The sequence below is a fragment of the Equus caballus genome, chromosome 5 (genome assembly GCF_041296265.1).
Source record: "Equus caballus isolate H_3958 breed thoroughbred chromosome 5, TB-T2T, whole genome shotgun sequence".
NCBI lineage: Eukaryota > Metazoa > Chordata > Mammalia > Perissodactyla > Equidae > Equus > Equus caballus.
In genome coordinates this window covers 2,135,072-2,162,799 of record NC_091688.1, presented here as the reverse complement: position 1 = coordinate 2,162,799, position 27,728 = coordinate 2,135,072, and the positions used below count along the sequence as shown (strand labels likewise).

Sequence of the window (27,728 nt, the reverse complement as noted above, 5' to 3'; positions counted from 1 at the left end):
GGAGAAGAAGAAGAAGGAAAAAAATGAAGATTGGCAACAGATGTTAGCCCAGGTGCCAATGTTTAAACAAAAAAAAGCCAAACTAAGCGTTGGCAAGCATGTGGAGAAACTAGACCCCTTGTGCACTGTTGGTGGGAATGTCAAATGGTGCAGCTGCTGTGGAAAATAGTATGGAGAGTCCTCAAAAAATTAAAAATAGAATTACCGTATGATCCAGCTATCCCACTTCTGGATGTATACCACAAAGAACTGAAAGCAGGAGCTTGAAGAGAGATTTGAATATCTACGAACAACCATGTTCATAGCAGCATTATTCACAATAGCCAAAGTCTAGAAGCAGCCCAAGTGTCCACTGGCAGTTGAATAAGTTAACAAAATCTGGTATATACATGCAATGAAATTCAGCCTTTAAAAGGTGGAAAATTTTGATACATGCTACAACATGAATGAATCTAGAAGACCTTAGGCTAAGTGAAATAAGCCAATCACAAAAGGACAAATACTGTATGATTCTACTTACAGGAGGTGCCTAGAGCCATTAAATCCATAAAGACAGAAAGTAGAATGGTGGGTGCCAAGGGCTGGAGAGAGAGGGAATGGGGAATTAGTATTTAATGGGTACAGAGTTTGAGTTGGGGAAGATGACAAAGTTCTGGAAATGGATGGTGGTGATGGTTGTACAACAATGTGAATGTACTTAATGACACTGAACTATACACTTAAAAATGGTTAAAATGGTGAATTTTATGTCATGCATTGTTTTACTACAAAAAAAAAGTTCAGGGGAGAAAGGGTAGAGAGACATGGAAGAGGCAGATGATAACTTGTTTAATGCCTCGCTGGTGGACGGCACTATTCTCTTCCCTCCGAGAAGCCAGGTTTTACAGCGGGGACTTTTAGGAGGCAGACAGTGTGGGTGGGTTTGTTTGTGGAGCGGACCGTCAGTTGGCTACTGACAGGCTGCCTGTGGCAGAGATGGAAGTCTGTTTTACCACGGTGGGGTAAACCTTAACCGTTTGCATAGAGATCCTGAGCTCTGCCTTTGAGAGTTTTAGGCATCCCGCAAATGTTCATGGATTTAAATAAAACGATCGGAGAAACCCTAAGTTATGTGACTTGAGTTTTGAGCCAGCCCCACCCACCTCCACCAGGCATCAGGTCTTTTAAAAACTGAATTTAACAAATACTTATGTAGTGCTTACTGTGTGCCAGAGATCGTCCTAAAGGCTTTTCGTATATCAACTCATTTAATCCTCATAACCCAATGAGGTAAGTACTATTGCTCTCCATTTTACACATGAGAAGACTGAGGCACAGGGAGGTAAAGTTACACAACCATTAAGTGTTGGTCCTGAGCTTCAAAGTGAAACGCCTTGTGGACCCAGAGCTCATGCTCCTAATCCTTAGGCCCCCGAAGTAATGTCGGAGACTGGGACTTGAACGACCCTGAAGTGTATCTCAAGGTCCAGAATGGAGAATGGAAATTGGGAGTAAAGTTGTTCCTCGATTGGTGATCCTGTCTCTCTGCCCCAGCCGCGGTAGGGCCCCTGAGGGCTAATGCTGAAGCCAGGGGAAGGGGCTTGTAGGTTTAAGGTCAAATTTTTTGAACCCATGGAATTTCCCTCCAATTCTGAAGCAGCCCCTCAGTGACGAATCAGCTGCCTATCCCACAGGTTTGGCTATTGGTGGAGTTTCTAGATGATCAAGTCAGGCGAAATAAAACATCATTAAACTAACACTAAATGACGCTGAGCCCTGTATAAATCTTTTTTTCTAGTCGTTCCAAGATGCGACCCAAGACGAATCTGCAACTCTGGAGTGGAAACCAGGGGGCGGGCCGAGCAGCGACCATTTTTGTTTTGCGGCCGTGCGCTCTCAGAGCATCTTGACTAATAGGACCCCACGGAGGAGGCGGGGCCTATCAGGGAGTGGGGCGGGGCCCGGGGGACGTGATGATTCAAACGGACTAATGAGCTCGGCGCATCTGGCAGAAGCCGCCAATGACCCGGCGTGTTGGGGCGGAGCCCACAGGCCCTAGTGGGTTTGGCTGCACTGCGGCTTTGGCGCATTTTCGGCTGGTTTGATTCATCCATTTTGAAGAGACGGGGAGCGGGGGGCTCGTCTGGTTAAGGGGCCCTGAACCAAGGAGCGGCGGAGTTTGAGGAGCCAGCAGCTCGGGGTTCGGCGGCAGCGGCCCCATCGGCCGAAGTTGGGGGGGGTGGGGCGCCGAGCGCGCGGGGCGGGGGGGGTCCTGGTCTTTGGCTTCTCGGCTCGGTCCTGTTTCGACAGCCAACATGTCTCGGCCTGTCAGGTCAGTGCGGAGTCCGAGGCCCGGGGCGGGTTGGCGGGGTTGGGGGCGCGGTGAAGCAGCGGGGACACGGGCCCGGAGCCGGCCCTACGGGGCCCGCGCGCCCTTGAGCGCGGGGGGCTCGCTGGCGCGGGCTGCGCGGGGGCGGCGGCCGCGCTCCTCCCCGCCCCGCGCTGCGGGCCCCGCGCTCGGCGGCGCCCCCACCGGCCGCACTGGCGCGGGCGGGGTGTTCGGGCCGCGGCGCCGGGGGTGAGGTCAGCGCCCACCCGGCCCCACCCCCGCGGCCGGCCCGCCCTGAGCGAGGCGGGGCGCGGCGGCGGCGTGTGCCCCTTCCGCCCTCGGCCTGCTGGGGGTGGGGGCTCGGCCCTGGCTCCCGCGCAGGGGGCGTCCGCGCGGGGCGGGGCGGCGCCGCCCCCGCCCCGCCTCCGGCCTCGGGGCGCCGCGGGCCGCGCGCGGGGGCGGCCGGGGCCGGGCCGCCTCTCCCGTCCGCGAGAGTGAGCTCGGGACGGGGCCCTGGGCGGTGCGGGCCGCCGCCGCGCCGCGGAGCCCGAGCGGGTTGGGCCCGGCGCGCCGCTCCCCGCCTGGCGGCCCAGGGAGGGGCGGCTTAACGGGCCACCCGCGTTCTGTGCGGCTCCCGCGCCCGCCCGCCCGCTCACTCGGTGGGACAGGGGCTGGCTTCGGTCAGCCGTTAGACTGTGTCCCGAGGATCTCGGCAAGTTCGCCGTCCCCGGGGCCCCGCGCCCTTGGGGCCTCCCGGCTGCCGTGCGGAATGTGCCATTTGCGAGGGGTGTGGCCTGGGCCCGTCTGCTGCGGGGGAATGTGACTTCCCGTGTCGATCCGTGACGCCGTCCGTGGAGGGAATGGGCCGCTCTGCGTAGCGTTTTCTGAATAAATAGGTGAAGGTTTAGTTTAAAAATGTTGAACAGTTGTTGCTTCCCCCTCCTCGTTCCAAGTTGTTGGGAGAAACGGAAGTATTTAGCCCTGAAGCTCTAAAGAGAGGTTGGGACCCCGGAAAGGGTTGTTCCCCGCCCTCGCGTCTCCCGGCTGCAGCGGCGGGCAGCGGGGCGGCCCCGTGGCCGGGGGTCTGGAGAGGGGTCTCCGGTTACGGTGTGCAAAATCGGCCGACGTGTCTCGTCGATTTCTGTAGGATGTTTATGGGGGATCAGCCCGAATAGACAACATCGTAATAAAGATTTGTTTCACCTGGCTTGGGTCTTCTGTTTTCTGGAAGTAAAGTACTCTGTAGTGAGCTTGGACTAGCATTCTTGTCTACCTTTTAACTTAAGTTTTGATGTCTATTTATTTTATTTTCTTGTTGTGACTTTCTTATACTCATTTGCCTGAATTTGTGTTCCCAGATTTAGATATTGGAACATGAACAGAACTTTTGTTTTTACTCGAAAACTTGGATTTTTAATGTCACCAGGTGGGGATAAATATATTAAGCACGTTCTATCGGTTTTTTGGAGGCATTGGGGTTTCTGCACAACTTTTTTCTTACTCAATGTGTTGTTTAAAATAATTTTAAACTGTTTGTTTGCCCCATTTGAAGGATGAAGTTAATATATAGTGGGCTTTTTGTAATTATTTCTTTAAAGTCTTTAATATACTCATGACCAATAATAAAGCAGAAATTATTAAACTTGAGTTGGGTGGTTTGTTAAATTTTGCAATAAAAATCCTGTCTTAGAAGTGCTTTTGTTTCAAGGTATAATTGAAGAATCTATGTACTTGAGGGCATTTAAGAAAAAATTAATGATAGATATTTACCCAATATCAGAATGATCAGCCTTCTTTAAAAACAACCAAAAAAAAAAAGCACATGTTGGAAAATAAGTGAGTGCATCTTCTTTTGAGGTATGTTTCTGCCCTTAGACCTATACGTAATTTTGAGGTTTTTCTGGCTTTTGTTTTTACTATAAATATTATTTTTATTTAATATTAACCTGAGGGTTTAAAGTCTTTAAAATGTACTAATGGGTGCTTGACACCAATTTCCAAATGAAAGGAATGGTGAACTGATCAGTTGCAGTTTCATTTAGGCATGTGTGCAACACGTATCTAAGTGGTTTTGTTCATACGGTGTTCCTATCTTTACCTTTTACAGTATCTGACTCATTATATATAAGTGAGAGCTCAAATATTTTAGGCCTTGGATTCAAATTTATAGCATAAAATTACAGTCTTGGAGCTAAAAAGAAATTTAGGCAAATTCGTTTTACAAGTGACTTAATGGGGACCTGGGCGAGTTAAGTGCCTTGCATAACACAGTAGTAGATGCCAAGATTGATCCTAGAACCTAGACTTTAATTCCCGGTCCTACTCATCCTCCCCCTCCCCCTTTCCTCATGATAATCCCTTTACCTTCTGCCTAATAAGTATTGATAGTATTGTTGTGTATAGCACTTTTAACTTTTTTTAAAGTGCTTTCATGGCTCTTATCCTTGTGAGGAAGCAAAGAAAATGCTGTTCCTTTTAAAAAATGAGAAAGAAAGCTCAGAGAGATTTACTGACATGTCCAGACTAGAAACCAGGGTTCTTGAAATTCAGCTTGGTATATTCTCCAGAGATCCTCCTCCCTTATTGAAAAGAATCCAAGTCACGCAGATCAGTCTGTCTGCTCCTTTCTTTGTAACATAAGTGTACTTGACATCTTGTCTTTTGCTTAGCACTTGAGATGGCAGGGAACCCCTATCGTCAAAAGTTTAGATGTGAAAGCATAGGCTCTTACAGGTTGATAGAAAATTACCTTTATTTTTTGTCATGTTTATAATTATGTTAAGATTTAACAGCTTTCCCAAGATTCCAGATTGCTTTCTTTTCAAAGAGAATTTTTCTTGGGATTCTGGATTCTAAAAATTGATATTCTCTCTTACCAGAAAATTAGTTTCAAAAAGTGTTTAAAGGAAAAACTTGGAAACCTGAAAATTCAAGATAGCTTGGAATTTACGTAAGTACGCACAGGCAGACACTTAAAAGTTTTGTATCCTAGTAAATGTGGTTGTAGGTGAGCTTGGTTCCTTATATCTCTGCTTATTCTCTACTTACACGTTTGTGTGTGAGAGAGAAGTGTGATTTTATTAACTTTGGGTCTGTTCATTTTATAACAACGCTTAAATATTCAACGTTTCCCAACATGCATGTGTTTAATTAAGCTGAAAATTATTATACACTGTTTAAAGGGTGGTGTTTAGAGTAATTTACTGAACAAACATTTACTGAGAATAAATGCAGAGTCAGGCACTCTGCTAGAGGCTTTCAGTTTATCTTGTTTTGTCCTTACTACAGTCCTGTAATGTAGGATTTTTTAATTCCCATAATAACCTGACGAGATGAGATTAAAGAATATGTTACTCGAGGTCATAGAACTGTAAATGCAGAACCAAGTTTGCACCTGGGTTTTCTGAGTACAAAGTTGGCGTTCTTTCTGTCGTACCACTCTTTCCTTCCTAGTGTCAGGCATGAAGATGGTCAGATGTTTTTTGTTTAGTAATCTCTTCAGTGATGAGTACATTCTGTGTCAGTAGGGTTTTAGCTCTATATAGAAAGTATTTGAGGAAAAATGTGGCCCAAATGTTTTAAGTAGGAGTTTTGTTCAATTCAGTATTTAAAATAAATTTCAGAGATACTTCTTAATTAAAACTTTTTTAAAAAACTACAAAGAACTTCAGAGATTAAGTCCAGTTTCTTCAGTTTACCAATGAAGGATGACTTTGAAGCCAAAGGAGTTGAAGTGTAGAAATAATAGCAAAGCTGGATTTGGACTCCACAAGTCTTAGCTATTCTCCTTTCTGCCAGATTTACATTCACTGTGTTTGACTCCACCTAGAATATAGATTACGGGTCCATAATGCCGAGTTTGAAACCATTGGGGCCCTATGGTTTGGAAGTTCAGTTTTTTTCCAAAAAAGGTAACAAGCTGCCTATACTGTGTATCAGTGTACCATGACCAGTGAGTCTGGGGTAGTGCTCTTATAATCAAACACATTAATCTCTGCAGTAAAACTCACAAATTTTCACACTGAAAAGATGACTAAAAATCCCCTCACTGTTTAGGTCAAGTTTGCCACCATATAAGCTCTGGAAAAACTTTTTTGTTTTTCAGAACTTTTTGAATTTCTAAATTGTGGATTAGAGATTGTGGATCTTTATCAGCAGAAGTCCCTTTCTCAACCTTCAGTTGTAGAAAAGATAAAATCACTTGGAAACTCAGTAGAGCTATCACTTACCGAGCAACTCTCTTTGTATCAAATATTCTGCCAGCCGCTTTACGCATGTTTCAAAATCTTAAAACCACTCTTCAAGCAAGGTATATGTTATCCCCACTTCCTATGTGCAGTAGCTGAGGCTCGGACGGATGAACTGGCCCAGTTCACCCAGCTGCTGAGAGGTGAAGCAGGGATTCAGATCCAGGTGTGGCCAACCCACAGCCAGTGTGATCTTCCTCTGAGACACACTGGCCCAGGGTGTTACTCTTTCCTGTGGTAGTAGTGCACTTTGCCATCTTTGGAGTTCCTAATAGGACTTTTGTGGGGGGCCGGCGACCAACTTTAAAGTGAGCTTGGGGAGAGGGGGATGGAGAAAAGACAATTTTTTGGAAGGAATAGGGGAACACGTGAAGGGATTAAAGGAAGATGAACCTAAATGAGGAGGAAAAAGCACTAAAGTGTTATGTAGCTTTTTGGGGAAGAAATGTGGATGTTAGATAAGTGGCATTGCTTTAAGTATATCCGTTTCATAATAAAGGCATTTCCCCCAAGTGAGTAGATCCCAAAGCCACCTGAAGGACACTACAAGAAAATGGGCTAATTTACACGTAAGTATAGATGCAAAAATGCCAAACAGGATATTAGCTAACTGAATCAGATGTGTATTAAAAATATATATGATCAGGGCCAGCCCGGTGGTGCAGCGGTTAAGTTCGCACGCTCTGCTCCAGTAGCCCGGGGTTTGTCAGTTCTGGTCTCAGGTGCAGCCCTACGCACCGCACCGCTTGTCAAGCCATGCTGTGGCCGGCGTCCCACATATGAAGTAGGGGAAGGTGGGCACGGGTGTTAGCTCAGGGCTAATCTTCCTCGAAAGCAAAGAAAGTATATATATATATATATATATATATATATATGATCAAGTACGGTTTGTCCCAGGAACAAAAGAGAAGAGCCAGATTCAGCCCTAATGGCCTGGTGGTTAAAGTTCAGCGCTCACCTCCTCAGTGGCCTGGGCTGGCTTCCCTGTCTCAGACCACATCACCCGTCTGACAGTTGCCATGTTGTGGCAGCTTACAACTTAGAATTAGAATATACAACCATGTATTGGGGCTTTGGGGAGGGAAAAAAAAAGGAAGATTGGCAACAGATGTTAGCTCAGGGCAAATCTTTCCTTGCAAAAAAGAACCAACAAAACATGGCATCTGAAGATTGAGGAAGTAATTTTGAATAAAGGGACGTTGGTTTTATTTGTGTATTTTGCCTATTTTTTTTTTAACCAGAAATATAAAACAAGGCCACTATACTGTAATTCCAGGACACCATCCATGTTACATCCACATTTTAGTCCGTGTGAACGGTGCCCCTCTGGAGTTAATGAGATTTAGTGTCCGCACAGCTAGATGGGTTATTTGCAAACTTCAGTTGCTTGAACTTAATAATAATGAATTTATTGAGCCTGCTCTGAAGTGTTATTTCTATTTGTGCTTTTTAATTCTTAGTTGCAAAGATAGAAATAAATGTGACTTTATTACTCTAGATTATGAAGAAGTAGCTTCTTGGATTGTTGAGACTAGAGACAACGCTTAAGAGACTACCAGGCTGTACACTTTAGGAGAGAACATTTGATTCAGCACAGGACCGCTTTGGTCAAACGGAGGCGCCTCTTTGTCTTTGAAAATGTATTATCTTGATTCTAGGAAGTGGAACTGATTGTTGCAGAATTGCGTTACTATATTTTAAAATAACTGCTGTCTAAGTAGCCCTAATTATCGGTCTTTGAAATACTTCTGGAGAACTGTCCCCAAGGTGGCCAAGAGTGTTTCAAATGGGTATAGCGTATTTTCAGGTGCTTCTTAGTGCCTATCTGTTGTTTGAATTGTGCGCTTGTTCAGTTACCTGCGAATAAGCAAGGTGATCTTCAGGGAGGTTTCATCTGTCAAGGTAAAGTGACCCAGAAGATGAACTACTGGAGAAGCTAAAAAGTTCGAGCAGTGAAAACCCACCCTGCTGTTCCTCAGGCTGGGAAGCACGCGGCTGTCTGTCTGCCACAGATTGGTGCCAGCTGCAAAGGTTTATAACAGTCCTCCGTGTGGGAGCGACTACTGCCTTTCTACAGAGAAATGATTCTCTGAATTCAGAGACTATCAGAAACCTTGCTCTTTGAAAGTATATCAGAAAGAAGGAAACCTCACACTTGTCAGGAGGAACTAAGTCCTCTTGATAGAGAACTAGCCTCAATTTGCAACTTTAGAGCTTCAGGAGAGGAATTACTGGACACAAAATTCCCCATCTACCTTAACTTTGCCAAGAAATAGGACCCGAGGTCCACTTTGCAGTCCACACCTGATGTTGACTCCTTTATTACTGTGCTTTGGGCCTCAAGACACTGCTTCATTTCAATTTCACCTGAATTCTAGCCTTCCCCCAATCCTTTAAGTTTTCATGTTTGGTGAGATGCTCCACACTTCTGACGTGCCATCACCTTTGTTGTAATGAGTCAATAAACCTGACAGTCAGGCTACAGTTTCTCCCTGGTGATTGGGTTAAAACAATTGTGGAAGATTCCGCTGAGGTTTCTGAGACTCTGCTGCAGACAGGACTGTGCTTGGTAATGTGCACATCTGAGACCTCTTCAGTCTCACCTGCTTGAGGTTTCTTTGTCCTTAATTACATAGGGTTTGCACTAAATTTCTGTTGGGAAAAATGTAGCCCATTTTATTTATATAGTACTTTATCTGACGCTCATTGAAATTTGTGTATGTCTGACTGTTAAGCAGGATATTTTCCTATATGGAGAGAATATGAAATTGGAAAAATTGGGGGATTAAGGAGTGCTATATAAAAGTTAATATTTGCTTATCTTGACTAAAACATAAGCAAGTTGATAAAGATTTAGTAGGGGATTGTGACAATAATCTAATAAACAGATGTGCCTGGCTCATCATTCAGAACTCCTTTACTCCCTTCTCTTTTCTGCAGAAATTAGAAATTTTCCATTTGAAAAACTTTTAGGAGCTCTTTCCTATAACGTTCTTGATTTTTTATTTTATTATTATTTTTTTATTTTTCGAGGAAGATTAGCCCTGAGCCAACATCTGCCAATCCTCCTCTTTTTGCTAAGGAAGACTGGCCCTGAGCTAACGTCCGTGCCCATCTTCCTCTACTTTATATGCAGGACGCCTGCCACAGCATGGCATGCCAAGTGGTGCCATGTCCGCACCCGGGATCCAAACCAGCGAACCCCGGGCCGCTGAAGTTGAACGGGCGCACTTAACCACTGCGCCACCAGGCCGGCCTCACGTTCTTGATTTTTTAAATTTTGGCTTTTGTTTTTTACTTTTTGCTTTCTTGTATGTTGTGACTGTTTTCAAATTTTATGTTTAGTTATAAATAACAGAATGGTATAAGATACAGACAAAGCAATATATCTTAGCCAAAAGGAACTTGAAGCTCAGGATAAGTGAAGCAGTTGTAAGAAGTTACCGTGAATTGAATTCAGGTATCCTGGCTTCTATGAACTAGCATTTTTGTATTCTGAGAAAATTTGGCATGTGAATAATCTTGGAGGGAGAGGAGAACGGAGAGAGGTAAGTGTCTTCAGTTTTAAAGGCCAGGAAATGGTTGATGTGCAGAAACTAATGGCATCAGGTCTATGGAGGAGTTCGATTTGTGAGCACTTAGGAAAGGAAGATTTAAGAGGGGGCGGGCATCAGCAGTGTCCTGTGGGTTATAGGGTTGGACGAGCTCAAGTGGGAAAGTTGGCCTTACCACCTAATGGCTTGTGGTCAGTTGTTACTTAGCCTTTCTGAGCATTAGATTCTTCAGATAAAATTGAATTCATGTAAATTAGCTCCTATTGTGAGATTGTTGTGAGAATTAAATGAGAATTTAGGTGAAGTATCTGGTGCATAGTAACTGCTGTTAGAATTATTGATAAAAATCAGCATGGATTTACAAAAAAACCAGTCTTTTAGATCAGTGGTCTTCATAATCTTGACTTTCAGGAATATCTCAAGCATTTGATTCAAATTTTGTTTTTAAAATATAAGTAATCTTAGAGATCAATGGTAAGCAGTTCTCTTTAATGCAGGACTTTCAGAAATTTAACATGTTTAAGGAGGTGATACTATCCAAACTAGGAAACTTGTAGAAAACCTATCTTCACAGAATACCATTTGGAAAATTCTGTAATGAGAAATTTTTTAAATTTGAAATTACAAGACAAATTGATACCCTTAGAATGTTTCTTTTACTTTTAATTATCCGTGTTTTAGTTTGTGGTTCCTGGAAGTATTTTGTTTGAACAAAAATGTTTATTCTAAAAAGTTTAACTATCATTGATTTAAACAAACTCATTTGCTTTTAAAAAAATTTATTAGAGTGAAAGAATATTGGAAAAATACTGGGTTTCTGTTTCAACACGGATTTTGACAGAGCTTCACATGACATCCTTGTGGGGAAAATGAAGAAGTGTAGGCAGAATGACAGTTGATTGTGATGGCCTTGTGCCTCAATAGCCGTACCCAGAGAAGGCTGAATGATAGATTAATGCCAGCCTGGCAAAATATCTCCACTGGTGACTTAAAGGGCTTCGTTCTTGGCCTATGCCAGTTACGTTTGTTGATAATAGGAAGTTGGGAAAGATTAAGTGATGTGTTGGAATGAAGTATCACTACACAAAAAGGTTGTAGATTTGGGGAAAGGAGGTTTTAGTCATTGAAATTGCAATATCCGGTCCACTGTGTGATCTACCAGCCCAAAAGGCAGCTGAGATCTTGCATTGCATTAGTACAAATATAGAGTAGAATGAGAAGAGGAAGCTCATAACCCTGAGCTGCTTCGCCTCCCCAGACTCACCTTTTAAGAATCATGTTATGTTTAGACCAGGGCACTGCTTGATACACTTCACTAAATCCAAGGTGCTGTGGAGGAAAGCGACTAGGTCTTGAGGATTCCTGAAGTACGTCGTGAGGAAGGGTTAAGGGAACCCTAGTATTAGCCTTGAAGAAAAAGCGGAAACTGATAAACTTTAAGGCTGCTCTGTGGAAGAGGGTTAGGCTTAGACCAGGAAGTGGACAAGATAGAATTGGTGAGTGGACTTGAGAGGCAGATTTTCCCTCAGTGAGAAGAACTGTTTCATTGTTGGAGTTTTCTTAGAGTTGGTTGCCTTGGGAGATCATGAGAGATTCTCTGTCATTCGCTTTGAGGGACGTTTGTTGATAGGATAACACATTCTGGGTAAGGTTGGATTAGACTGAGGTCCAGTAGCTCCGGTACGTATAATACACCTGGTATCATCATCGTCCTGTCACCAGCCGCCCACCCCCTACTGCCCACCAAACTTTGATAGGCTTTATGAGTGCTTAAGCTTAAAACAGTGATTTTCTTAAAAAGATACAAAATTAAAATAGGAAGAGATGTTATACTTTTGTGGCCACAGATCAATAACAAATTGTTCTTTGTAAAGGTGAAACTAAAAACTGCTTTGGAAATCTCTTTTTGCAGTCCTCTTTTTATTCTAAAGCAATGGCTCCCAAACTTTGTTGATGACATTCCTATAAGAAATACATTTTACGTTGCCGTTTGCTACACACAGGAACACAAACACCTGAAACAAGTTTCAGGAATTTACCCTTATTTAGATACAGGTTTCTTTGATATTTTCTGTTTCCTTTTGCTTTTCCTTTTAAAATGCTGGTTATATAACAATAAATTCATTTCAGGACCTGGAAGTGGGTTGTGACCTACAGGTTGAAAAACGCTGTTCTATAGAATCTCATTCATTTGATGAACTGAGATGTTTACCACCTAGGTGATTAGTGAAAAGGGCTGTCTTGGCTATTTGGGGTTTCTCAGAACTCAGATTTCAAATGTACTTTAAGTGCCTCATGAGAAACTTGTTAAATTCTGAAAAGTTAGGAAAATGAGTTTTTTTCTTCTTCTTCCCTGCATTGACCAGAACAGTATAACTTCTAAAAGGTGAAAATGGAGGTATAGTCAGCTTGATTGAGCTAAAACATGTAGAAGATTGTGTGAAAGTCTCTCCAGTTTGCCATGAGAAACTGATTTTTTATTCTTTAAGTAGTATAAAGCTTGGGGTGTCAATAATTAAATGTGGGTTTATATTTGAAAGTTCTGCTTCCTCACCTGGAGCTTGTCATCTTTCTCCATATTTTGACGTGCAGGCTTGTTATAAAGTAGAGCTGGATTATGTGGTTTTAGGGTTTTTCTCATCTGTAAAGACCATTGGATGAGATAATCTCCAAGATGTGGTCATTTCCATCTGTGGAATGCTGTGATCCTTGACTCTTCAGAATGTTGGCTTTATATACCTTGCATTTCAGGAATCTTTGTTTTGGTCTTAGGTGGTTGCTGCTATAAGAAAGAAGCAGCATTTTGGGGGTAGACTTATCAGTATTTAGTAGAAAGAAGTTGATGATTAAGAGAGTAGAAGAAAAAAAATCCTATTGCTTCTAAACTGCTTGAGTTATCCACATTTGGTGCCCAAAACAGATCTTTTAGTGTACCCTGTCTAGCTTCCCACTTTACCTTTCATTTTTGCACTTTAAACCCATACAAAAGTGGAGGCTTCTCATCTCAAAACCCTCTTGATGATCATCCAAGAACTGGTTCATTGTGACCAAGGTCCATTCGGAATCTAGATATAGAGATTATATCAGCTTTTAATGTAAGAGAAAGCACATAATTGAAGTTTTTCTGTTCCTACATTTTGTATTTAAACATCGTTTTTCTTACTGGGTTACAGTTCTCTTTTCTAGTGCGGACTTTTAGACTTGTTTAGATGGAACTCCAGTTGATTTGAGTGACAGAAGTTGATCTGACTTGTATGGTGGGTTTAAAAGAGCTACTGCTGCTGCTTTCTCTGGCCTGAATGGTAACCTGAAAGCCGTCATAAGTTGGAAATAATATAAAAATGGGGAGGTATTTTGGTATTGCATTTCAATGAAATGAGCAACAAACCATTTAAAGACAATCTTTCTAAATGGTACTAGAACCAATACTAAGACACACGTATTTTAAAACAGAGTGACTTCATCATCATGTTCAAATAGTCGAGTGTCACTTGTTTCTGTAAGATGGCAGTAGTATTCTGGGTGGAGCAAGTTAGTGCTTACGAGTGATAACAGCTGCTGTTCATTGGATCAGTTGTACACCTCGAACTCAACAATCTTGAGAGAGAGGGATTGTTACTCCTATTTTACAGGTGAGGAAACGGAAGTTTAGTGAGGGGAGTAACTTGCTCAAGGACGTACAGTTAGCAAGTGGCAGAGCCAGGATTTAAACCCAGTTCAAAAATTTGTGTTTTTAACCTCTGTGCTATATTGAAATTTTGTGTTGTCCTCCCGGTTCTACTTGTTGATGCTTATTTTACACAGAAGAGGTTGGTTTGGCTTTGGCATTTAATTTAAGTAGTGGCATTTTGAGAAAGTAAGAATGTTTCTTTGTTTCCATCTAGAAGTAGAACTTCTTGTGCCCTCAGATTTAAATAATATTCTTAAGTATTACACCTCTATTCCAATATATCTTCTCAGTTTCCAGTTTACGTAGGAATAAGTTCATGAGAAATGTATTTCAACCCTAAATAAGGTAAATCTCCAAGTAATGGAAATAGTAGGTTGTTTTGAATAAACCTCTTTATTTATTTATTTTTTTTGAGACAGATTAGCCCTGAGCTAACATCTGCTGCCAGTCCTCCTCTTTTTGCTGAGGAAGACTGGCCCTGAGCTAACATCCATGCCCATCTTCCTCTTTTTTATATGTGGGATGCCTACCACAGCGTGGCTTGTCAAGTGGTACCATGTCTGCGCCTGTGATCCAAACCAGGGTTGGGGTGGGGGGCTGGAATAAAGCCCCCACAGACACTGAAGGAGGACTGTATTTAGTATGGAGGAAACTAAATTTTCTTTTGTTATTAAAGGTAGTGGGAATTAAATGTCTGATAGGCTGAAAACTCCAGTCACCCATACATCTCTTTACTGATACCCTTTCCCGCCCTGATCCTTTTCAGAGCCAAGTCAACTCAACAAATTTCTTGAATTTGGTGTTCTGGATAACGGAGAGGCAATCCCTGTCCTTAAGAAGGACATTTAGTGGGGAAGACAGATATTTAGTAGATATTCCTAGCATCAGTGAAGGGTTAAAGGTGTTGAGAGGAGGTGAGGTTGTATCTAATACGAGTGGGAGTGATATGAACAGGAGCTGCAATGAATTTGACTACTGTAGTACATACCTCATGTAAGTGGAATTGAGTCATATTTTTAAAGTTAACTTTCCTAATAGAATGGTATCTTTGATACATAAACTCAGCTTCTTATAACAAAACAGACAGTTGGAGGCTATTTTATAGTTTTGCATCTTGACTCATTGAAACAGTAAAGTGAGAAGATAATTCATTGTTGGTAGTCTAAAGAAAAACAAGGCAAATTTCCTTATGAGCCCTTCTCTTTTTCTCTTAAGCCAAGAGTGTAGCTATACTTTGCTCCACATCTAAGCCCTAAACGTGTGTTCAGAATTCATCCTTACCCTATCATTTTTGCATATTATATAGAAGTTGTACCTGTACTTGAATCCTTACCATCCTGTCTTTGAATTTAAATGGTGTCTTAATCTGTAAAAACGAGGACTATCCCGGGGCCAGCCTGAGGGCGTAGTAGTTGAGTTCAGTGTCTTCTGCTTCGGTGGCCAGGGTTCATGGTTTCGGATCCCAGGCGCAGACCTACACCACTGCAGCCATGCTGTGGTGGTGACCCACATGTAAAGTGGAGGAAGATTGGCACAGATATTAGCTAAGGGCTAATCTTCCTCAAAAAAAAAAAAAAAAAAGCCAGGGATATCCCTCTGCTCAGGTTTAAGTGTAGTTAGTGGTGTGCTTCTCGTAATCCTTTCAGTTTAGCTGTTCAGTATCCATTTAGTTACAGTGCATCTAAGGCTCTTTCAAAGCCAGGCTATTTGGATGCTAACAAGGAAGCTTTTCTCTCCCTCTAGAGGAGAAATTGGAAACTGTTAGATTTAGAATATAGAGTAGAAAAATGGAAATTAAGGTTTCTTTGAGATGTTGAAGATGCCTTACCTAGTAAGAAGCAGTTAAATTGTTGAGTCAAGTAGATAATGCAAATTTGTGAGACTTTAATATTTTTCTTAGTTACAGACTCTTTAATAACAAGCATCTTTTTATTAGTTAATTTTTAATCAGTTTTTAATTAGTTACTTTTTTTTCCCTTCCCCTTCTATGTGAGGCTAACTTACTGTCACCTTAATTTGTGTATTATAACATTTAACTGTATTATACTTAAAAATCACTTTGCGGGACTGGCCCAGTGGCACAGTGGTTAAGTTCGCACATTCCACTTCTCAGCAGCCGAGGGTTCGCCAGGTTGGATCCTGGGTGCAGACATGGCACCACTTGGCAAGCCATGCTGTGGTAGGCGTCCCACGTATAAAGTAGAGGAAGATGGGCATGGATGTTAGCTCAGGGCCAGTCTTCCTCAGGAAAAATAGGAGGATTGGGAGATGTTAGCTCAGGGCTGATCTTCCTCAAAAAAAAAAATCACTTTGCTTTGGAAAAAACTCGGTGATAAGATACATGTGTATGTGTATATAGCAGTAAGAATAAAACAACATTTATAGTTTTCGTTTGTTCATGTGATAGCATCTCTGTGTACGGTGAATAAATGTGGTAGTTTGGCTCATTTTGCTGTTTTATGTGTGTGTGTTTTGGGAGGTGGAGGTTATTTTGTGGGGAAGAACAGTACCTGTGCTGTCACTGGGGTGAGCAATATGGGAATTGTAGTTTGAAATAGTTTTGGTATAAGCTGCACTTCCCTGTAACGAGATGTGAAGTTTTTTGGCTGAGGTGGGGGCTTGTTGAAAAATAATTTTCAGAGAGCTAGTGCTAATTCTGTTGATAAAGTAGAAATGTGTGTTCTCGTATCTTAGAAAAGTCCTGTATTTTCATGATCTTAATTAGAGTCTCTTCCTTCTACAGAAATAGGAAGGTCGTTGATTATTCACAATTTCAGGAATCTGATGATGCTGGTAAGTTTTGTGATTTCAGTAAATTCTCAGTTGGACCAACTAGTGGAAGAATAACCAGCTTATGTACTTTCTTATCATGCTTTTGGAATAAATTTTGTTTTTTGTTTTTCAACTACTAATATATGTAAATTATGTCAAGATCTGTGTTACCCAAAATAAGCAAGTTGAACTTGGCATGAATTTTAACTTTTTCCTAGTAAATCATTGATAATAAACACTTGAATAATTTTTTTCTTACCTTGTTTTGGAGTCCAAAGTGCAATAATTCTGTTGCAGTGTCTATTACTTAATACAGCCCTTGCTATAATCACAGTAAAACTTGTACCTTGTAATAGGGAGTACTTAAGTTTTTTGATTAATAAAGTAACTAAGATGAGAGTATTTGGTGAAGTAACTTTGATTGGTGAACTAATTCATCATAGAATGAGTAGTGTATCTTACATCTTAACCATAAGGGTTTCTTGAGAATAAGTCCTTAATCTCATTTTCCAGATGCATTTACCATTATTTTTTTAATCTAATTTTACTTCATAAAGATAATATGTGCGTTTTGGGAAAACATAGAAAATGTAGAAGTGTGTAAAGAAGAATAAAAAATAACATGATCCAACCTCTCAGAGGTAATACTAACATTTATAAAATGCTTGCTAAATGTTTATATTTACTCATTTAATCCTTAGAACAATCCTGCCATTGACCAACAAGCCATTTTAACTTTTGTTAAAAGGGCCTTTTGCCTTTTTTCCTTTTAAAATTGTTGTTGAAGTCTTGCTATAGAATTTTGGGTTCTGTCCCCTCCCATTCCATCCCTGCTTATGACTTCATAACTTTTTCGTTATTAAAAGTTATTTGAGGGGGCTGGCCCCGTGGCCGAGTGGTTAAGTTCACGCGCTGCACTGCAGGCGGCCCAGTGTTTCGTTGGTTCGAATCCTGGGCGTGGACATGGCACTGCTCATCTGGCCACGCTGAGGCAGCGTCCCACATGCCACAACTAGAAGGACCCACAACGAAGAATATACAACTATGTACCGGGGGGCTTTAGGGAGAAAAAGGAAAAAATAAAATCTTTAAAAAAAAAAAAGTTATTTGAGGGGCCAGCCGTGTGGCCAAGTGGTTAAGTTCGCACGCCCTGCTTCGGCGGCCCAGGGTTTTGCTGGTTCGGATCCTGGGTGCAGACATGGCATCACTCATCAGGCCACGCTGAGGCGGTGTCCCACATGCTACAACTAGAAGGACCTGCAACTAAAATATACAACTATGTACTGGGGGCATTTGGGGAGAAAAAGCAGGGGGAAAAATTTTTTTTAAATTAGAAGTTATTTGGAAAGTTCCTGTTAGCGGTTGTATGATATTCTGTAATGGAATTTATAATATATCCAACCATGTAATAATTGCTAAAGCTCCAGGCTACTTCCAGATCTTCACCATTATATATAATGGTGTAGTAAACAGTTTAGGGAATAATCACTTTTTAAGGTGGGGTAATTTTCTTTAGTTTTGTAGGACTTTTGAAATTGGGAGTATTTTCCTCAACTGTCAAAGTATGCTATATTTAATGCTTTAGTTTAAAAGTAAACATAATTGATAACAATAATTGTGTCAGGATTGTAAAATTATGGGTTCTTTACATTCTAAGTGCTTGTAATATAACCGTATTACTATAATAGTTTTCAAATAAATATGAAGATGGGAAAATCTTTAATAAAAGGGTAGGATATAAAATGATGAGAGGTTTGGCTATGGATATATTAAAATGTGCACGAGTACTAGAGGGTAATATGCAAAATGGAAATGATTGAGTTAAGGTGGTGGGACTTGGGCAGAAAAGAACTTATTTTTTTAAAAATGAAAGAAAATGATTTGGGAAGTCCTGTCCCCTCACCATTTAAATAGCATAAGAGAGAATTATCTCAGTAAATACAGTAATAATTTCTATATGTAAAAATCATAATATTCATTAAATTTGAAAAAAATGCTCTGTTTAGATGAAGATTATGGAAGAGATTCGGGCCCTCCAACTAAGAAAATTCGATCATCTCCCCGAGAAGCTAAAAATAAGAGGCGATCTGGAAAGAATTCCCAGGAAGATAGGTAAGGGGCATTGTTAATCTGTTCTTATGCTGTCACCAGTCTGACATGAGGGTAGTATCTGATCTCTAAATTGGTGGAATCTCCATTTACTTTGGGAAAGTGTCTACTTAATGTTGTTTTGCTATTTCATATTATCTCAGGCAGTGCTTCTGAATCTGGAGGTTAGCCTCTTTAAGGTCATGAGGCTTGCTTGGACTCAGCCTGGAATCCAAAGTGATCTCCAAGAATGTCTTTGTTGCTACCTCCAGCCTCTGAACATAAGCAGAAAGATTGTTAAGTGTAATTTGTTACCTGAGGTTAGTATTGACATTTTCATTGTAATGACAGCAAAGAATAAGTGACCTTTCCCATTCAGTCACAGATCACTGGCAGAATCATAACTAAAGCTTATAGAATCTTCAGTTGTATAGCTTGCCAAGTTTTATTGTCTAATCAGTTCTTCTTCATTTAGATAATTTAATCATTTGAACAATTTCCCTTCCCTTGGTTTTATAAATGAGTTCAGATGAGTTGTAATTTTAACTATAATTGCCTTGTGAGAGCAGGATACTGTAGCTTTCACGTCTCCTGTTACAGGTATACACACGCACTCTCATACTCAATGTAGCATAACTTTAAGACCTCCTTGGTGATGGTGATGATGATGATGATGATGATGATGATAGCCACCATTTGTGATTATTATGTGCCAGTCTCTATTATGTGCTCATGTGTATTCATTATCTTTGAATTCCCACAACACCTTTATTAGGCTAGGTAACATTGACTTAGAGGGGCTCAGTGCTTTGTCCAAGGTTACCCAGCAAGTGGACCTGCAGGTTTTGAAACCATGTCTGTTGGACTCCAAAGTCCATTTTTTAACCATTGGACTATCTCATTTCCAAATAATACTATTAGTGTGGGTTGAGAGAAATGAAATAATATTTCTCACTAGTTCTTGTAAGATTTTTGTCTTCAAGCACTAAAATCACTATAATAGCCCCAGGTAGAAGCCATTACATTCTGAATTCACAGGAGACTAAATTTGTAGAAATAATAATATTAAATACATACATTTACCTAGAATTTCCTGTTTGCTTGTATTCTAACCTCTAATATTTTTTTCCTGCAGAATTTCAGAAATGTAGTTTTGAGGAAAAATAAGGCAAAATTATACTTGGGGAGACAAGTCTTCCATAGTTTCATAGTATATTTCTCTAATCCAGTTTATTGTAGCAACCCAACTTAGAACTGTCTTGCATTACATTCATTTATTATATTTCTCCTAGGAATAAGCTTCATGGCCTGTTATAATGTCTCATTGATGTAATTGCTATCTATTCTAAATTTTTTCTTATTGCAATCATTTGGTTTTATTATTCTCTCCTAAGTGTCAGAAATGGTTGAAATAAAGTACAGCTTTTATTGCCATTTGTATTAAGTGCCTTGTATGTTTATTCCCTTGGACCAGTATTATGTTGATTTTTTTCTGTTGGTCTCTATTTAAAAGTGCAGCTTTTACTTGACTTTGCTGTAGAATGGGGCTCACAGATTAATGAATGGTCTGTATAAACACAACAATAAAAGAACTAGAGAAAATCATACAGTTCTTTGTCATTGTAAGAGACTTGTGAATGAAATGCATAAAAACATTTCTATAGCATAGTCACAGGTTTCAGAATTAGAGTGTGTCTTGGGTAGATTCCTTAGTAAAGAAATAGGTTTGGTTTTCCTCTTTGCTTAGGAACCTTAGGTTCAGTAGTTTGTCATTTGAGTGTGGTCTACATTATGGGAAATACCGAAAGAGATTTACAAGACCTACTGTTGGAGAAAGGAAAGCTATGAAGGCAATTCTTGTGTGTGGTGGTTTCTTTTTTTGTCAGAATTTCTCATGGAATCGTAAAATTTTAGCACTGAATAGTACCAAGTGATTTACCTAAGATCATACAACTAATTAATGACAAAAATCCCAGACTCTTGAGTTAAGATTTCTGAGGACATAAAATGTGCATCTTTGTCAGGGGCCGGCCCCGTGGCCAAGTTCAGTTCACACACTCTGCTTCTGTGGCCCAGGGTTCAAATCCTGGGCACGGACATGGCACTGCTCAGCAGGCCACGCTGAGGCGGCATCCCACATCCCACAACTAGAAGGACCCATGACTAAAAATACACAACTATGTACTGGGGGGCTTTGGGAGAAAAAGGAAAAATAAAGTCTTAAAAAGAAAAAGTGCAGGGGCTGGCCCCGTGGCCGAGTGGTTAAGTTCTCGCGCTCCGCTGCAGGCGGCCCAGTGTTTCGTTAGTTCGAATCCTGGGCGCGGACATGGCACTGCTCATCAGACCACGCTGAGGCAGCATCCCACATGCCACAACTAGAAGAACCCACAACGAAGAATACACAACTATGTACCGGGGGGCTTTGGGGAGAAAAAGGAAAAAATAAAATCTTTAAAAAAAAAAAGAAAAAAAAAGTGCATCTTTGTGACTTAAAAATTATTTTATAAAACTTGCCGTTGGACTATGAAGCTCCTTAACTTCTTATTTTACTTTGCAGTGATCTCGAGCTCACTTTTATTTTCTCCGTGATACAAGGCAGGCCTGTGTGTTGATGTTTCTGATGTATAGAAATATTGGGTGATAATTAAGTGATTTTCATTTTTGTTTTAGATAAATTTTGAGGCATATTGTAGTATATATAACTGAACTGCAGTTTCCTCTAATAATTGTATTGTAGGTGTTTTTTCATCTATATTTGGTACTATCCAGTTTTTTGCCTACACTATCACCATTGACACATTATGTAATTTATTTAAGTATTTTTATACCCTGCCTCTGACAACAGAGAATTTTTTTCTTATTAAATGTTCTTGTGAACCAGGTCTTATATACAGGTGAGAAATTTTCAGCCTGTATTAAGATACCTTCTTTTTTTCCCTTTGGGTCTTTGGAAGCAGTGTTTTCCCAAAGTAGATAAAATTGTGCTGATTCACTAGCATCCCTGTCAAGTAGGGAAATAATGGAAGCAGTTTCACTCCTCAGCATCTGTTTGAATATTTTATGTATAAAAGAGATCTTCTTCACTCTTCTCCGGTCAGATACCAAGAGGTCTATGTTCACTTAGATTTTGATCTAAGACTTTTAAACTTTTTCTCCCTTCCCCTTACAGTGAGGACTCAGAAGAAAAAGATGTGAAGGCCAAGAAGGATGATTCTCACTCAGCAGGTAGTAAACAATTTTTAATGTAATAGGTGTAATTCTATTTATGTATTTGTTGAACATTTTAATAAGTGGTTTTGTAATAATGCTAGGCACTGTTGAAAATACTGGCATTACAGACTTTACGTTTCCATCTTTGAAGAGCTCATAGTGATGTTCAGTCTTGATGGCTTATTGTAGTCACATGTGAAGGTTTTTTAACCTACTGCTTATGCTCCATCCCACCCCAGGATTTCTGGTTCAGTAGGTCTAGGTGGGATGTTGAGGCTTTGTTTTTTAAAAGTATTTACAGATTATTCTCATGTATAGTCAAGAATAAAAACCATTTATATGAACAAATAAAAGACATCAAACTGAATAGAATAAGAATATATATAATACTAAGTGAAATAGAGGTATTAAAAAGAGAGAGTGATCAACTCTGGATTGAAAAGTACACAAAGGTTGGTTTCAGTCCTACTCTTGTTAGCTGAGAGGTAGACCTTTGAAACCGTTAGCCACAGATAAAGCTTTTGTAAGAATTTTAACTTAAAAGAATTAATGAGGAGACTTCATGGCCAAATAAAATGTTAAATCCTGATTATGTATCGTTGGTATTTATTTTTTTAACTTGAACTCTTCTACGAATTGAGAGTTTATTCCATGTTGCTCCCACCCACTTTAGTTTTGATCTACGTTCTCCTGCTTTTGCCTTTCTAGATCTGCCTTTAAACAAGGCTGCTATTTAGCCGATATTTAGAGGGTAGACCAAGTTCCACTGAGTCCACTCTGCTGAGCTGTTGTGCTCTCATTCCTTTTCAAGTCTGCTATCTCACTGCCTAAGTCCAAAAGAAATTATATTAACCTTTTGCACTATCTAGTGATGTTGTGATAATATAATATACATTTTTATTCATGTGCCTTGTGAATTTTAGTTTGAATCTCTTACATTTCTTAGTTTATTGAGCACTTCAAGATGAATAACTGTACTGGTGTTAAACACAGCTGCTCCCAGGTGGATTGAGTTTTGAGTCTACTGAAGTCAGTTTTATTCCCTGTGTCTGTTTGTCTCTAGATGAGGTTTTTGACAGTGAAAGTGATGACTTGAACCCAGACCATGGCAAGGCTTATAGGACTACAAGTGTTTCCTGAAGAGCAACAGCTAAACCTTAACAGAATAAGGGAGCCTCAAAGTCCAGGAAAAGGCCATAGGTGGAGACTAATACAAGTATACCTTGGTGTAGAGCCAATAGGCTTCAATCACATTTATTCACAAACACAACTGTGTGTTGAAATTTCTTTTTAATTAATAGACTATAGTATGTGACAGTAATTTTTTTATTATGAACTTGTATTAAGATCTAGTTGAGGGGCTGGCTTGGTAGCGCATTGGTTAAGTTCGCACATTCCACTTTGGCGGCCTGGGGTTCGCATGGCACCACTTGTCAAGCCATGCTGTGGTAGGCGTCCCACATATAAAGTAGAGGAAGACGGGCACGGATGCTAGCTCAGGGCCAGGCTTCCTTAGCAAAAAGAGGAGGATTGGTGGCAGATGTTAGCCCACGGCTAATCTTCCTCAAAAGAAAAAAAAAAGATCTAGTTGATCTAAATATGTGTTTTAAAGATTTCCCTCAATACTCTCTAAATTGAAATGGCCATGCCTCATTCATTGAAAAGGGTAGTGGTCTGCATTGTTTTAGGGTCTGCATTTGTGTGTCTTAGTATAAATATCATTGGAAGACAGGCTTCCCCTCTTCTACTATTTAAAAATACTTTTCTAACTTTAGTTTCTAAAAACTGAGCATAGATTTGAATGTAATTGAGAATTTCAGGGCACAGCAATGATACAAGTTTAAAGTTATGTTGTAGAAAGCATGTGTTCACACCTTACTTTGGCTATGTTATTACTTAAAACTCTACATATCTAAGTTATTTTATGTTTAATAGTGGACAGAATCTTATTCAAGTTGATGCTTTGAATTTTAGCTCCTCTTTTGTATATTTTCTAGGCACTAAGGATAGAATTGACCCTTTTTGAGTGAAATAAAGCTACAGGTTTTCTCTCATCCTGGCTGTTCTAGTCAGCTGTCGAATAAACACACATCTCTGATCATTGGTTCTAATTTTGATGTTGCAGAGGACAGTGAAGACGAAAAAGAAGATCATAAAAACGTGCGCCAGCAGCGGCAGGCTGCCTCTAAAGCAGCTTCGAAACAGAGAGAGATGCTCATGGAAGATGTGGGCAGTGAGGAAGAGCAGGAGGAGGAGGACGAGGCACCATTCCAGGAGAGTACGTAGTCGGCTTGTGTCTTTGCAGTTTGTGACCTTGATTACTTCAGCAGTTTTGTGGATGCTAAATGTTACAACTAGTCCCTTGAATTAGATGCTCACTGGTTCAGAGACTCTCATGATTATGATGTTCATCCTTTGTACTCAAATACTGAATGAACAGGGGCTGACCCCGTGGCCAAGTGGTTGAGTTTGCACTCTCTGCTTCGGTGACCTGGGCTTTCACCGGTTTGGATCCTGGGCGCAGACACGGCACCACTCATCAGGCCACACTGAGGTGGCGTCCCACATAGCACAATCAGTGGCACTCACAACTAGAATATACAACTATATGCTGGGGGGCTTTGGGGAGAGGAAAGAGAAAAAATAAACAAAATAATTTTAAAAAAGAGATTGGCAACAGATGTTAGCTCAGGTGCCAATCTTAAACAAATGACTGCATGAACAGCTGTTAGAGCAACAGTCGCATGGTGAGTGTTGTGATTAAGGTTAGTATTTTGGCCTGGTGGAGAAGGGTGTAGGCCTCCCTCGACAAAACAGTATTAATAGCAGAATTTAGATCTTTCACAGGTGATTCAGGTTAATTATATGTATTTTTGCTTTGTATGTAGTTTTCTTGTTTCATTTATTCATAGTTGGACCAAACAAACCAAGTCAGTTCAGTTTCATTTTCTGGGTCTCACCAGTACTATATGGGAATGATGGAAATACAAGTTTCTTGATGGCTTCAATTTTTATTCAGATTAAGTCTTATCTTTTCCTGTTTTTGACCTACTCTTCAAACAAGTCAGTCATATAACCCTCATGTGCGTGCTAAACTCATTTTACAGGTGGGGCCAGTGACAACTCCAACCAGATTGGTAGTCCAGCTGCAAAAAGAATCCAAGAGTGTTTGACTCCCAAATCCCATCCTCCAGTCACTCTTAGCACTCTCTCCCTTGGTTCACTGGAAGGATGTATGCATTAAGCTGAACGTTGAAATTCTTCTTTCCTCTCAGAAGATTCCGGCAGTGATGAAGATTTCCTAATGGAAGACGATGATGATAGTGACTATGGCAGTTCAAAAAAGAAAAACAAAAAGATGGTTAAGAAGTCCAAACCTGAGAGGAAAGAAAAGAAAATGCCCAAACCCAGGCTAAAGGCTACAGGTGAGCTCTGCAGAAATGAAAGTTAAATTATTGCTTTGAAAAATTTCAAGAACCAATACACTCTCTCTACAGAAGTTCTTCGTTAGGGCTTGGCATTCACCACATACTTAAGAATTCTGAAAGGATCCTGTCTTCTACACCTGGAAGTATCGCTTATTTATTAATGAGGAGTCCAGCCCCTCCAAGAGTCTGGTAGCTTAGCCCTGTTCTTCAGCTGCCGCCAAACATAAGCAGGATTTGAGGATGACCTGTTTGTGTCAGGCATAGTGATAGAAACACTGTGTTAACATAGCTATTGCTACCCTTTTCCCCCCCCGATACTACAATCCCAGCAGCTAGTGAAGACATGAAGTTGTGAAAATGTACACCTACAGTAATACATTGAAGTTCTGTCGTCTGATCCCTGGACCACCACGTATGCTAGCAGAATGAAACCGCACTTGACAACACGGATTCATTTTCTTTGAGCCCTTGTGGTTTCTGCCAGATATTCTCCTAGGTGGAGCTAGTTTGTCATTACATCAGAAAGCTGGATTTGTTTTTTGGGTTTTGTTTTTTTTTTTTAATTCTGGCAAATAGAACTGGTGATTTTTAAACCTTTTACTCATCATTTCTTACTGTTGGGAATGATGGAACTATCAAGTTATTTGATGGCTTCAGTTTCTACTCAGATTAAGGTGTATCCTTTCTTCTTCTTGATTCACTTTTTAAACACAGACAACTTTTATCATAAACAGCTTTTAGTTTTACAAGCCACTAAGAATGATGCGCAGTTTCTGTAGCATCCTGTTGGTTTATTACAAGCATTACTGCTAACATAACATTACAGTGTTGGTAAAAAGTGATTGGAAACCAGTGCCCACCTTGGTTTTTAGTAACTTGGGGTATTGTCTTTATAGATTTTATTCTTACAGATTGTTTTGTTTTGTAGCTGATTTTTATTAAAGACATTTTCTTCCTTCCCTTCCCCAAACTGGTATTTTTCTTCTTTCAGTGACGCCAAGTCCTGTGAAAGGCAAAGGGAAGGTGGGCCGCCCCACAGCTTCAAAGGCATCAAAGGAAAAGACTCCTTCTCCCAAAGAAGAAGATGAGGAACCAGAAAGCCCTCCAGAAAAGAAGACATCTGCAAGCCCTCCACCCGAGAAATCTGGGGATGAAGGGTCTGAAGATGAAGCCCAGTCTGGGGAGGATTAAAAATGATGGTTTGGGGAGAGATTTTATTAAAAAAAGAGGGAAAAAAAGGAAAAAAGAAAAAAAGAGGAGGGGGAAAGAAAACCTACTTAAGGTAGAATATGGTTTTGGCTATGGCTTGACTCATGGGCTTTCAATGCTTTTTTCCTTTTGTTGAAAATAACATTTTCTCTCTCTCTCTCTCTTTTTTTTTTTAAAGAAAACCATTGTATGTTTAATTTACCTTTTTGTCTATTGGTCTTCTTTTTGCCCCTGCCCTCTTCCCCTGCCCTCTTCCCAATGAAAGCCATGTCAAATTAATCACTGGATTGACTACTTCATCTTTTTATGTTTAATGGAAGGTATACCACAGTTGTAAAGCAATAAGATTTGGATGAACATATGGAAATTTTGCTTTTTGCTAAATGGTAGCAAGTTGAACAGTGATCAAAAAACATAGGGTTTTAGTTAAAAATGATTGCTTCTTTCTCTACCTGGACTTTTTAAAAAATCAATTGTCATCTAATACGAGTTTATATATCTGTATAAAAAGTATAGATATCTAAAAAAAATCATGACTTTAAACTTCCACTGATGGGGCAGATAGGAGATAAAGATGAATTCTGCGTTGTTACTAAAAGTATTCGTATTTTTTACCTTGGGGGCAGGGCAGGGAATGGGGTTACCTGACCTTGTTTGAGGGTATGGGTTTTTTTTACTTCACTTGTTATCTCAAAGAGACTCGGAGCCAGCGATCCTTTTATCCTGCTACAGTCTTTAAGGAACTTAAAAAAACAAAAAAAGCAAGGGCCGCCAAAACTTAAATTACTTTTGATTTTTTATTTCATTCTCTAATGGTTCATGTTCTAAAATATATATGTATCTATTCTGTTTCTTGGATAAGATTTCACCAAGGATCCAAAAAAAAAAAAGCCTAGAATTTAAATGGTAAGATCTATATGCATCACAGTGGATTTCTTCTTAAACTGACAGTGTTTAGGTTTTAAGCAAATAAAGTACCAGTTAATGTGAAACTCAATCACAAAGACTTGAGAATTTCCTTTATGAAAAACAGGGAATTGAAATTGTTTTATGCCATAGGTATGCATTCAGATCCCATGAACGATGCTCTGTTTTTATTTGGGGATAGAAGTTTTCCTTTTCATATGCCTATCTTCCCATTTCTTCATAGAAGCGTGGTATGCAGTGCATCTTGGCTTCTTGCTACTTTATCGGACACCACTGCACACCCACTCCCGTGCCTACCTGCTCTGCTATGGGACG

At 40.3% G+C, this 27,728-nt stretch overlaps 1 protein-coding gene across 2 annotated transcripts; it reads left to right on the top strand.

The window, feature by feature from the left end:
• Nucleotides 1-1,924: 1,924 nt before the first annotated feature.
• NUCKS1 (nuclear casein kinase and cyclin dependent kinase substrate 1) lies at nucleotides 1,925-27,483 on the top strand. Of its 2 annotated transcripts, none has more exons than XM_023640419.2 (7): nucleotides 1,925-2,311; nucleotides 16,523-16,572; nucleotides 18,558-18,663; nucleotides 21,809-21,864; nucleotides 23,975-24,127; nucleotides 25,125-25,274; nucleotides 26,269-27,483. In XM_023640419.2, the coding sequence occupies exons 1-7, from the start codon at nucleotides 2,295-2,297 to the stop codon at nucleotides 26,466-26,468; spliced, it is 732 nt and encodes a 243-aa protein (XP_023496187.1). In that variant the 5' UTR covers nucleotides 1,925-2,294; the 3' UTR covers nucleotides 26,469-27,483. The 2 variants fall into 2 exon arrangements, with proteins under 2 accessions (XP_023496187.1, XP_023496188.1); XM_023640420.2 differs by having other exon boundaries at nucleotides 1,970-2,311; nucleotides 25,128-25,274.
• The last annotated feature ends 245 nt before the right edge of the window (nucleotides 27,484-27,728 follow it).